Below are 12,932 nucleotides of genomic sequence, written 5' to 3' on the forward strand. Positions count from 1 at the left end.
GTGGGAAGGAGCCTGGCTTTGCAGTCAGAAAGAGTTCAGTTCCACCTCGGGCGCTGCATCACGGGTGGGGGCGGGCATGATGAAGGGGTTGGTTCAATTACAGCTTCTGAGGTCGCTGTGATCATTCCCTCAAATCTCCCCCCCATCAACTCCACACCTCCTTCCCCCCTCCCCCTTGTTAATTTCAAATCATTCAATGCATTTTTGGGACTGGTCCTTTACATCTTTCAACATGTGTTGGTTGTCACTGAGCCTCAGTTTCCCCGTTTTGAATGGAAGGGTTGGGACTGGATATGCTCTGGGACCCCTTCCAGTGAAGTCGCATGATGTAGAAGACCATGAGGCTGGTTGGGGCCTCCCAAGGTTCCATGCTCCAACTTCCCTGTTCTTCTAGGAGGTTTAAGCCACAAGGGTGAACTTTTTAACATTCCGGTAATTGGGTCTGTGGATCACAAAGCAGTGAAAAGACAATCTGCAGCGTTGGGGATTCCAGCTTTGTTGGTTTCTACCTGTGTGACCTTGGGCAGATTTCCTCTCTCTAGAAAAATTGTCCCTGCCCTCAATGAGCTTACATTCTGTATGAGGGCTACATGGAAACTGTGGGCATTGGTTCCAGGGCAAGTCACTGAACCTCTGCCTCAATTTCCTCAGCTATTAACATGGAGATCATAACAATAATAATAACCAAGGAACCCATTCTGTGGGCATTCTTTCCACCCACCCATCAAGAACCAAAGTGAAATGGAATTCCAATTTCTAAACACAAGATATGGATCAGATGTCTCCTCCTCATGGGTCACAACATCTCGGAATAGAGGGAGGGGTGTTCATTGTGCCCGGGACACCACAGATGCTCATCTGGAGCTGAGGTAACTGACACCTGGGGGGGGGATTGGTTTGTTTTTTTGGACATAACTAACCTTTAGGTCTCAAGGAAGCTGTGGCAGTATTCTGTGCAATTCGGCAAACAAATATTAAGCAGGGCACTGGGGTTCAGTGGCAGGATTCAGGATGAGTTGGTGAGTCATGAATTCAGTATGCTCCCCACAAGCCTTCCTCTGACTTTGCCATAGCACCTTGGAGCTAACTGAAAATGTTAGAAAACTGTGAAGGGGCCTTTTCTGTGTAATGTGGTGATTTGAAAAGCTGACCTCACGGAGCTGAGACGCATCAAAGACAGGCTCTGAGTCTCCCGTGGTTTTGGTAACTTAGCGGAGCACAGCTTGAGAATTCAGACTTAAGACGTTTGAGTTAGAGCTATTTCCGGTTAAAAAATACAAATCAAAAAGCACTTACTACGTGCCAGATGCTGTGTTTGATTCTCACACCACCTTGGGAGGTATTTTACAAAAACGACCATTTTCACATTTTAATAAAAAGGGCACAAAATTAGGTGACTGTGAAGGAAAATTAATGTGCCTGCTTGTGTTATGATCTCCATTTTAATAGCTGAGGAAATTGAGGCAGAGGTTCAGTGACTTGCCCTGGTCACCCACCTACTAAGTCTGAGGCTGGATCTGAACTTGGGCCTTCCTGAGTCCAGACCTGGTGCTCTATCCACTGTGCCACCACCCTCTGGGGTTCACTGACTTAGCCAAAGTCACGCAGGTGGATTTCAGTGCTTTTCCCTTGCATCAATGAAAACTAAATCAAGTTTACACTTCTCCCTGTGGAAGGACAATGGGCCCAGCTCTCCCTCTTCCAGGCTCTGAGCATTCTCACTAACTACAAAGTGCCCCTTGCCTAGGTCTTCCTCCCAGGCAGCCCCACTTGGCCTAGAAGCAAACAGCCAGCTTGGCGAGGGTGTTGGGTGCTGGACATGGAAGCCTGCCCCTCCGCTCACTTGGTTAGTGGTGACTCCAGGCACGTCACCTAACTGTGCTGGGCCTGCTTTCTCCTGTGTAAAATGAAGAGGGGCCCTGGACGGATGGCACCCAAGGACCCGCTGCATCCAAGCAGATGGTCCTCGGGTGTGGAAGCCAGTCCGAGGGAGCCTGTGATGTTCTCTATCTCCGGCACTTTTCACACCCTGGATACAGGACCAGGCCACCCACCCTCTGGTAATGGCGCTTGCTTCTCCTGTAAACGGACTTCAGAGGGCGCTGCGGGAGGGCAATAGGAGGCACAGAAACAGGGTTTTCAGTGCCTGCCATGAGGGCGGGCAGAAGGAACTCAAGACGTTTATAACCTGAAGGACTCAAGGCGCGTGTATCGGGCTTCCCTGGCCTCAAAAGGCAGACCCGAGGCCACAGGGGAATCTGTCAGGAGACAAATCTAGGGTTGATGCCTAGAACTTGTCCTAAGCTGGGAGATGGGCTCCGTCCGTTCCGGGGTGGTCTGCTTCCCCTCCCTGGAAGGGTCTTCAGAGCCAGGCCTGGAGCCAGGCCACTGAGTTCCTCGGTACGGAATGGACTAGCCGATGGGGAGTTCCTATTCCGCCTCTCCCACCCCTCCCCCACAGAACTGAAGATCCCAAGATGTTCGCTTTCCTTTGGACTCCACCGCAGACTACTCGGAGGGTTCTCTCCTCTTATCTATTAGACCTAAGAGGAAGAGGCTGTGAGGCATCAGTGCAAAGGGGTTAAACATGGAGATTAAGGAAGAGGGGTGATAACACCTGTAAAAACCAGATGCAATCTCCCAGGAATGCTGCGAGCAGGGAGATGCGGAAACAAACCATGCGGAAGGACCCTAGTTTTTGTTAAGCTTAGAGGGAAATCCACCTGTCTGTGGATCCCACACATTACATCTAGAATTAATCCCTCTTAAAGTCGACTGAGAAATACTCACAGAATCTGGTTAACACAAGGACATGTTTAAAAAAATATTTTAATAAGCTTTTTCAGAATTGCAGACAGGGATTGGGGAGAGAACTGGAAATTACTTACAGTGCAAAATTACTATGCAGGAATTTTAAAAAATCGAATCGATGATTTCTGAATGCCTAGTCTTTTAAAATATCCCTTCAAATCTACTTTAAAGCTCAGCCAAAGATTTCTGTTGAACTGAATTTCTGATTCCGCAAACACCTCAAAGAACTCCACAAAAGAGAACCTCATTTCCCGATGGTGTTTGCCCAGACGCTGTGCACCGCGCACGCCAAGGGGAAAATAGTTCTGGATCCGAGTGAGGCCAATTAAATTCATGACATCACTAAAAATCGCAAAGTACTAATAGTGCAATGACCTCTCAAGTTCTAGTGGCTGTATGCTGAAGAACAAGACAAAAACATCATGTAAAATGCCTGCATAAACACAAACAAGAAAAGTACAATTCAATCCTCCCTCAGGAAAAGCTGAGCCTCCCACATCAGACTACCCCCACGGAATGTCACCTAGGGACACCTTCAAACTGTGAGAGCAAAAAAGCAACATTTCTGAACATGGCATGACTGCCCTCTCTGCAAACAGGCCTGAGGACAAATGACTTCTATATTTTCCTATCAAATGAGGTCGCACTTGACAAACTTGCAAACAAAGATGCATTTTTTTTTCTTAAGAAAAAAAAAAGTAACAATGGGTCTCTGACACCTAGCACCAGCCTTCCCTTGGAACCTTCTCTAGACCATCTTTGGACTTCACAAAGAACATGGATTGTGACCCCTTTGCTAAAGCTACTGCCATTCCAGGGGAATGGAAATGTTGGGTCACCACCCTCCACACACACTACCACTCAGACTCTGGGTAAAATCTGTGAATGTCCACCCTAGGAAATTAAAATGTTCTAAAATGGCTTTTAACACTGATCTGAGGCAGGAAGAAAAAGAAAATGTTGTTCACCTTGGTGAGGGAAGCAGCTGTGAGAGGGGGCCCACGGTGGAGCCACCCAGAGGACCACAAAGTACTTCTTGGCGGGGTCGTCTGTACTGCCTCCAAGCCGCTGGCCACCACGGAGAAAGAGAGAGGAGGTGTTGACAACGCGCACATCTGTGTGATACTTAGCAAAATTCCTTCTAAATGTTTGTATAGGAGTGTCTAGGTGGCCCACGCTCTGCCTAAGACGATTTTCAGCAAGAATCCCATGCTTAAAACAGACAGACCCGCCTGCCCTTTCAGCAAGACTCCACAAACAGATAACCCTGCTTCTCCAGGGAAATGGTTCCTCTTTTCTCCTTATATATCACTCTGTACCTATGACTACAATAAAGCCTCTGCTCTTCAACTTTGGAAAAACTCCTCCCCAAACTGAAAATGGAAGAATTGTTTCTGGGAAGGTCGGTCACCTTCTCTATTATTTTCCTATGTAAAATCAACGACACTTGATGTGACCTGTCCCACAAGAGATGCACACTTTTGCCAATGACCAGAGAAGACACTGTCCTTCCATTCCCACAAACAGAACTGAACCACCTCTTCTCATACCCTCCATGCTCATCTTAAATGCAAAAATGGGGTCTTTCTGATATGTATATAAAAATAACCGAGCAGGACTCTGGCCAACACGTTGGAGTTAAAGGTAAGCACTTAAGCTGACATTAAGCTCTTGTTGCTGCAAAAATAAAACTGAAAACATAACAACAGCAAAAGTCTGTGCAATACAAGCATCATGCATCACTTCAGAATTCTCGAAACTCACGATTTGTCCTACAGTAGAAATGGGAAAAATCAGGTTCTCATAATTCTCTATGAATGCTTGAACCATCTGAATAAGAAAAGGTGACTTCAATACTACACAAACACTTAAAAATTCATTAGAAAAAGACTTTAGCAAAATAAAATGAAGCCGACAGACTCAGAATATCAACTCTTCTCATAAAAGTTTACCAACTGTACAAGTTAAGAAAATTATACAAGCTTTTGTATTAAGAAAGGACAGCTCAATCAAGACATAAGTTCTGTAAAAATCTTCCAAAGGCTACAAAGAATCTGGAAAAATACAGCATGTATTTCTTAAGCCCAGATAAGAATATGAAAGACATCACTGATGTCAACAATTGTACATACACAAACCTGACTTGGTTTATTTTTTAACTTCTATATATAAAAAAATCATGCTAGCATAACTTTCAGGATTCATAAGGGTTTCCTCAATAATATGACACCCAATTTGTATGGAAAGAAAAATGGTAATGTCTATTTCCTGGTCTACTAGACATTTAAAAAAAAAAAAAAAAGAACAGCAGAAAAGCTGGTGTTAAGCAGAAGATTTTCAAATTAAATACAAACCAACCTTCCCCAGTTCCCACATATCCCACCCCCCCTCCCCCTACCAAACCTCAAACTCAGAATAACAGGATTTGGTATTAAAATATGCCTCTAAAATTCTGTAATAGGATTCTCTGTTGTTAAAGATGAATGTACAGCCTTCGTTGACTATAGGAGTTCTCAATATTTAAAAGGGTCTTTAAAATAGCTGAAGTAAAAAATTCTGCTAAAGGCAGAAGTATACAAACTGTCACCTAAAATTAAAATCCAATTTAAAATGTCAGATTTCAACTGAGTGCTTCAAGGAAATCAACTTAAGGTAACCCATTAACCCTGAAAATTGTAGTCGCACCAGAAATTACTCCAAAGAATAAAAAACAGCCCTCGTATCTAGTCATCTAAGTTTTCCAGTTCTTCAAACTTCCCGTGTGGGATTGCTTCCTGGAAAAACTCTGAAGAGCCTGGGCTCTCTCGGCCATTGCTGCTAACCCTTCGCCTCTTGGCAGGCCTCTCGTTTTTATCATCAAGATAATTTTCATTCTTGGCGGCTCCGTGAGCGAGCTTGAGGTCACCAGGCAGGCCGTCGGCGTCATAGCCATTCGTATCCGCGTCTGCGTGGATGGGCTTCTTGTTCCCACCAGTGGGCCCGTTCATGTGCAATCCTTCAACTCTGACATCATCCTTGCCAGAGACTTCCCCGGGGCCATTTGAGGCGATGCCTGAGCAAAGAAAACACAATGAGTGGTCAGTCTGGTCACTGCAAAATTCCCTGAAAGGCCCAAAAACCAGAGTGCTATTTTGCTGTCTAGTTAAATGACAAAGTAGCATACAATGACTCTAGTACTGACGGGCATCTCTCTATGACATCTCAAACATGAAAAGCACTTTCCACAGTCCAATGTGATACTGAGGAAAAAGTCCAAGTGTTCAGTCCATCTAAAAATTGGATTGAACTGGATTTTAACGCATCTGAAATCTTACCACCACGGGGCTGGGCATTAGGGCTGAAAGCTGCCAGTACAGACTCAAAAGGCCAGCCAACGAGGCCTCCTCCAACAAGGGCCCCGCCACCACCACCTGCAAAGGCCGTGACCGCCATGTTCAGGTGAATGGCCGTGATGTCTGCCTTGCAAGCCTGATGGAGAGGGGCTCCACTGTCACATTCTGGGAGACACCTGGGACAGCCCTTGATAAGGGACTCAAGGTCTGTTCGAGGGTTTTCCCGACATCATTGCTCTCACTCCTCATACCAAGAGTCAGAAACAAACCAATAAAGGGCAGACTCAGCTCTGCCTGGGCAGCCTGAGAGAAGACAGCCATGAGGCAGTGGGTGCCCAAATCCAGAACGAGGCTATAGCGGCAAAGTCATCATTGTGACAATCCTCGGAGGAACAGCTACCATTTATATAGCCTGATAAGGTTTGTCAAGTGCTTCACAAATATTTTCTCATTGGAGCCTCAGGACAACTCAAGGGTAGGTGCTATTATTATGATCCTCATTTTACATCTGAGGAAACTGAGGCAGGCAGGGTCACCCAGCTGCCTGTGGCTGGATTTAAACTCGGGTCTTCCTGACTCCAGGCCTGGTGCTCAATCTACTGCATCACCTCGCTGCCCTCACACGGGCTAAGTTCTTCAGATTGTAATCGGGGCTAGGGGATGGGAAGGAGCATGGAACCATGAACGGAAGCCAAGGGGCAGAGGAGTCTGACCAGGGCAAGCAGCCCCTGCCTCAGAACCCAGGCCCAAGAACACATCAGGGGGTTTTGGCTTTCATATCATCCTGACCGTGCAGTTCGCTAAAATGTCTGATTCTTATTCAAACTATTCATCTAGCTACAACACCCCTAGGTGACAAATGCTTTGCTAAAACCTAGGTCAATTGTTTTTACAGCATTCTCATTCATTTCAATTCGATAAATATTTATTAAGCACCTACCACGTGTCAGGATCCGCAAAGTGCACAGGGCACAAACAAGAAAAGACTGTCTCTGCCTCAAGGAGCTTACACTCGACTGGGGAAGACCACACACAAAAGGAAGCTGATCAAGGCACAGCTTCTTACAGTGCACCTTCTCCACGTTTCTAAGGATGCCTGCATATCCCAATGGAGGCGCCATTTCTCTCCATTCTATTCTGATACGAATTCGCCCTGACAGGGCATCATCACCGTCCACTGAACACAGTCTATCCTTCTGGAGGCCAGTTCTGGCTGTGGGTCTAACGCCCTGACCCTCCTCTCCTCAGTGACAAGAGGGAGGGTCACAGCATCAATGCCCCCCACAGGTTTTTACTGCTGGCCCCTTTCCTGGACACTGTCTCCTGAGAATTTCTGGGCCTCTCTACGGCTATTCTTCTTCCTACAACGTTGCCTGTATCTACTGTTTCTAGCTTGATGTTCGAACACAGAGTTTCCCCTTCCTTTTCCTTCTCCAACCCGGATGTCCCCTGAAGTCTTTCCAGCTCTGAGGGATAACAGATCTTCAAATTTCCAGAGGGTCCACGTTTGAAATATCACACCTCTTCAGAAGAGATGGGGAACCCTGGTCACCCTTTCCCATCCTGACACCTGGCTCACTCCTCACTGAAATCTAAGACACTTACCTGATGGAAAGCTTGTTATGCCATTGGACCATGAATCCTGGCTGTGCCACTCGTTATCTGAGTGACCAAGATGAAGGCGCCATCTTTATTAACAGCAGCTATTTCCAGAGCTGTTTATGAGATCCCTAAGTCTTAAGCTTTTAACACACCTCACAAGGACCCTGTGAAGCAGGGTCTCCAGCTGATATTATCACCACTTACCGACTCTAACCCAGGTGCAGATGCCAAGGTCAAGCAGGCCAGAGCATTGCCTCTTTGCCTGCCATCAGCATCCTCTGACTCTTATCTCCTGGGTAAAGCGAGGGAGTCCAGCTAAATGGTCCCATGGTTTAGGACACTTTGACGTTGACTGCAGCGCCTATGTTCAGGCTCTCTCTGTCTTGGCAAGGCAAGGCTTTGTCTCAGAAGTTCCCCAAAGAGAGAGGCCAATGTTCTAGAAGCCTCGGCTGCTAGCTATGGGACACTAAGACTCATCTGAGATATTTCTGATTAGAAACTGTTCCTACAGGAAATGAAAAGTCACCTTGAAATCTGAACCCTGCTATTTATGGTGCTATGGTGACCCCTGGATGTAGAGTTCAGAAGACCTGGTCTTATGCTACAGGTCACCTCTGATGATCCAGGGAAAGCCTGCCATCCAGGGTCCTAGAAATGTCCATGGCCAGTAGAGCCTGCCAGCCATGTCCCAGGGTCATCTGTGGCTTTTCCTAGGTATCCAAACTGCTCCCTTTGCCCCAAAGACAGTAACCTCCTCCTTCAGAGGGTTTCTTGGATTGCTTACCATTCTGATTACTGTTACTTGCGCCATCTTCTTTCTCTGATTGGCTGGTGCTGCTGTTGGAGGCTGTTGGGGGAGGGGATGGGGCACGGCTGGAGGCAGCACTTTCACTTTCATCTAAGAGCCGGTCCATGTAATCCCTTTAAAAAAAAAAAAAAACAACAAATGAAACAAAACGACATTAAAAACACTCAGCCCTTACGGAAAGGAAGGGTGTCCAAAGATCCAGTGGGATTGTTAATGGAAACAATCTGGGCATGTCTGTGGAAAACCTCTGCTGAGTTATGGGGCAGTAGAATCAAAGGCCAAAACCCTTTTCTTGAGAACAAGACTGACCTGGAGCCTGCTGATCACTTCTGACCAACAACACTCAAGGCGCTGCCCTCTCCTCCACTCCCTCGTGACAGCACTAATTCTCTCCGTGCAGAGCTGGTGCCTCTTGGACCCCACAAAGCCCACACAAAACACCAGAAGAGTCCTTTCATCTCTTCTGCCTTTCCTTCCCTCGTTTGTGAAATGAGAAGCTCAGACCACTTAATCTACGTTAGACCCTCAGTTCTAAAACTCTGAGAATAATGAAATGCAAACTGTTGTATGACTGGCCATAAGCACAGTAGTAATGCAGAAAGGAGAGATTAAGGAAGTGCTGGGGGATTTGAGCTGAGGAAACGCACCCAGGTCTAGAAGGTGACCATCTCACTGGGGTCTGCCCTGGCCAGATGACATGTGGGGTGTGAGGTTCAGTACTGGGTGCCCCCTTTAGGAAGCACAATGACAACCTGGAGCATGTCTAGGAGAGCAATTCTAACAGTCAAGCTTCACTATGGTGCCATGTGGGGACAGGGAGACAGAACTTGGGATGTTGTGATTAAAAAGAGAGGACGTGGAGGAGGGGATGATGACAGATGTCTCTGAGTATCTGAAGGTTCCTCCTGCCAAAAAAAGAATGAGAGTAGCCATGCTTAGGCCCCAAGAGCTGGATCAGGGGCAATGGCAAAAGTTAGATCGAGGCAGGGCAGAACAGTGAAAAGAGCACAGGTTCTAGAATCAGAGGAGCTGAGTTCAAATCCCCCATTGATACAACTTGTGTGACCTTGGGCAGGTCCCCTAAGCTCCCTGAGCCTCAATCTGCTCATCTACAAAGTCACAACTGTCCCAGCATTGCCCACCTCGTCCAGCTGTGGTAAGAAAGCTTCCCGTCAAGCTCAATGATGGACACGCGCAGAAGTGCATGCACACACACATGCACACGCACCCACCAGAGAAGAGCCTGTGTAACAGTGCAGGTGTGAGGTACCAATGGCTGGCCCAGGAGGGTGTCAGGAGTCAGAGAAAAGAAAGGACTACATGGAGCGATTTCAAAGGAAGAAAGGCTGGTGGAGGATGATGATGATAACAACAATGGTTGGTATTTCTACAGGGCTTTACAAATAGTACCTCCTTGGAGGAACCTGAGGCAGACGGGGCTAGGGGACTTGCCCAGGGTCACTCAGCTGGGCTCAGCGCTCTCTCCACTGAACCAGCTGGGGAAGGAGTAATCAGACCTTTCTCTGGAAGAAATGAACACAGGCGGATCCATCAGGGACCACGATGTGGGACAGTTTACTAACACTTTGGGTAAATGATCTGAAAAGCTAGGTACACGGGGCATCAACTGTTCTAGGTAGTCGACGTCAACCTGATGGGATCAAGGATTGTTGGTGACAGCGCAGCCCCCCGGGGAAGTCTCCACAGCTCCACTGCCTGGGTCTGACACAGTCCTACAGAATGCAGCAGAAAATCAGGCCCTCAGGACTTCTTCAGAACCTGGTAGCTCAAACACGATTTTGTAAGGCTTTGTGTAGGCAACTTCAATGTAACATAAAAGGCATGTAGGAAAAATAGATAGGCATAACTGTTCAGGATGAAATAGTATGAATATGACATAGAAGAGAGACCAGAGAGTCGCTCTCAAATCTTGCCCAAACACAGGGGTTTGCTGTGCTGCTGCAGGACCCCCAGGGATGGAGAAACTCCAGGTGGGCTCAGCAAGAAAACGCAGGACTGGAAAGGGTATGGGCCAGTCCTGTAGCAAGAGCCAGGTGGGATGACTGAGGGCCAGCAGAACGCTGGGCTGGCGTCAATCAACTACAGCCAGGAGGAACAGCATCAACTTGCAGGGAGGCTCTATCCCCGCATGCGGACGGCGAGGCCATGGTGGAAAAGAAACAGAGAGGGTGGCAATCTCCACTAGTGGAAGGTGCACACCTGAGGATGCAGGGAGAAAGCCCAGGAGGAGGGTGAAGGTTAATACCCAATAAGAAGGCATGACCAAGAACAATGGACTTTCACAAAATCTAGCACTGGGGATCTCTGAAGAAATCAAGCCACTGTGTAATACTGCTCTATACAAAATCCCAAGTTTGGCCCTTGATACAACTATGTGGGTGTTTAGTCCATAAAGCACGGAAGCAGCAACGGGGCAGGTCTGCTGGGCCTCCTCTACACAGGCTCACCAGCAGGCACCAGTCAGAATATGATTATAATCAGGGTCAGACAAGAGCCTAAAACTGAAAAACACTGCTGTGCTTTATCTGACTCAAATGACTCCTGGTAAAGTGACTGCTGTTTGTTTTTGTTAGACAATACACTGGGCTTTGAGGAGGCTCAGATGACATTTTGATCAAATAAAAAATTGATACAAAGTATTTCTGATGCTACGAACTTAGAATTAACATGCTGAAATTCTACACTATTAGCAAATATAATCATATTTTGCAATTTCTGGAAAATAAGCATGCTGGCAGAAGCAAACAAGTCTTCTTTTGCATTCTGAAATCGTAATCATCTGGGACAAAATATCTCATATTGTAAGTATTTATAGTAACAAAGTGCCAGTATCAAGGGGCTCAATCCCAAAGACAATGATTAGAGGGCAGTCAAATTAAACAAGGCTTCCAGGAGCGCTGGGGGGCAACTGAATTCAATGTTTTAAAAACAAAACATTATAGTTTATCTATCAGATTTATGGAGAACAGAAGAATTCATGACCAAACAGGCGATAGAGAACATTACAAAATGCAAAATGGATAACTTTGATTACATTAAATTGAAAAGATTTTGCACAAAGAAAGCCAATGCAACCAAGATTAGAAGGAAAGTAGAAAATTGGAATTTTTATAACCAGTCTCTCTGACAAGGGCCTCATTTCTAAAATATATAGAGAATTAAGTCAAATGTATAAGAATATAATTCATTCCCCAATTGATAAATGGTCAAAGGATATGAACAGGCAGTTCTCAGATGAAGAAATTAAAGCCATCTATAGTCACATGAAAAAAAATCACTATCAATTAAAGAAATGCAAATCAAAAAAATTCTGAGGTATCACATCAGATTGGCCAACATGACAAAACAGGAAAATGATATGTTGGAGAAGATGTGGGAAAATTGGAACACTAATGCATTGTTGATGGAGTTGTGAACTGATCCAACCATTATGGAGAGCAATTTGGAATTATGCCTAAAGGGCTATAAAAATGTGCCTACCCTTTGACCCAGCAATAGCACTTCTAGCGCTTATCCCAAAGAGATCATACAAATGGGAAAAGGACCCACATGTACAAAAATATTTATAGCAGCTCTTTTTATGGTGGCAAAGAATTGGAAATTGAGAGGATGCCCACCCATTGGGGAATGGCTGAACAAGTTGTGGTACATGAATGTAATGGAATACTATTGTACTATAAAAAAAGATGAACAGGCAGACTTCAGAAAAACCTGGAAAGACTTGTATGGTCCGATGCTGAGTGAAATGAGCAGAACCAAGAGAACGTTGTACACAAAAACAGCCACGTTGTATGATGGCTAATACTGATAAACTTAACCCTTCCCGGCAATACAAGGATCTAAGACATCTCCAAAGGCCTCATGATGGAAAATAGTATCCACATCCAGAGAAAGATCTACGGAGTTTGAATGCAGATCGAAGCATACTATTTGCTGTTTTTTTCTTCTGTTGTGTTTTGTTTCCTCTTTCTGCTGGTTCCTCCTATTGGTTCTAATTCTTACTTACAACATCACTAATGTGAGAATATGTTTAATAGGAATGTATATGTATAGCCTATATTAGATTGTGTGCCATCTTGGGGAGGGAGGTGGAGAACAAGTTAAAACTCAAAAGCTTACGGAAGTGACTGTTGATAAATCAAAATAAATTAATAAAAAAAAATTGCATGAGGACAGTTAACTAGGTTACCAACAAAAGCCAAATTTTCTTACATACTAGGCACAAGTTTACATTTCAATGCAAGACGAAATTTAAAAAACAAAACAAACAAATCTAAGGGCAAAATCTTTCAGTACCACAGGAGTTAGAAAACTTATCTAACTAATTTTCCAGTATTATTCCTGTGAGCAAAAAGGTT

General features: G+C 45.5%; 1 protein-coding gene across 2 annotated transcripts in view; it reads right to left on the reverse strand.

The window, feature by feature from the left end:
• Positions 1 to 5,198: 5,198 nt before the first annotated feature.
• Positions 5,199 to 12,932, reverse strand: part of MIER1 (MIER1 transcriptional regulator) — a 62,282-nt gene continuing 54,548 nt past the window's right edge. For both annotated transcript variants that reach the window (XM_027874024.1, XM_027874023.1), the window contains 2 exons: positions 8,530 to 8,666; positions 5,199 to 5,863 (listed from right to left, as the gene is read on the reverse strand). In XM_027874024.1, coding sequence (XP_027729825.1) covers positions 5,535 to 5,863; positions 8,530 to 8,666 — 466 coding nt within the window. In that variant the 3' untranslated portion in view covers positions 5,199 to 5,534. The remainder of the gene's footprint in view (positions 5,864 to 8,529; positions 8,667 to 12,932) is intronic.

Source organism: Vombatus ursinus, unplaced genomic scaffold (assembly GCF_900497805.2).
Source record: "Vombatus ursinus unplaced genomic scaffold, bare-nosed wombat genome assembly UNPS02014804.1, whole genome shotgun sequence".
NCBI classification, from domain to species: Eukaryota; Metazoa; Chordata; class Mammalia; order Diprotodontia; family Vombatidae; genus Vombatus; species Vombatus ursinus.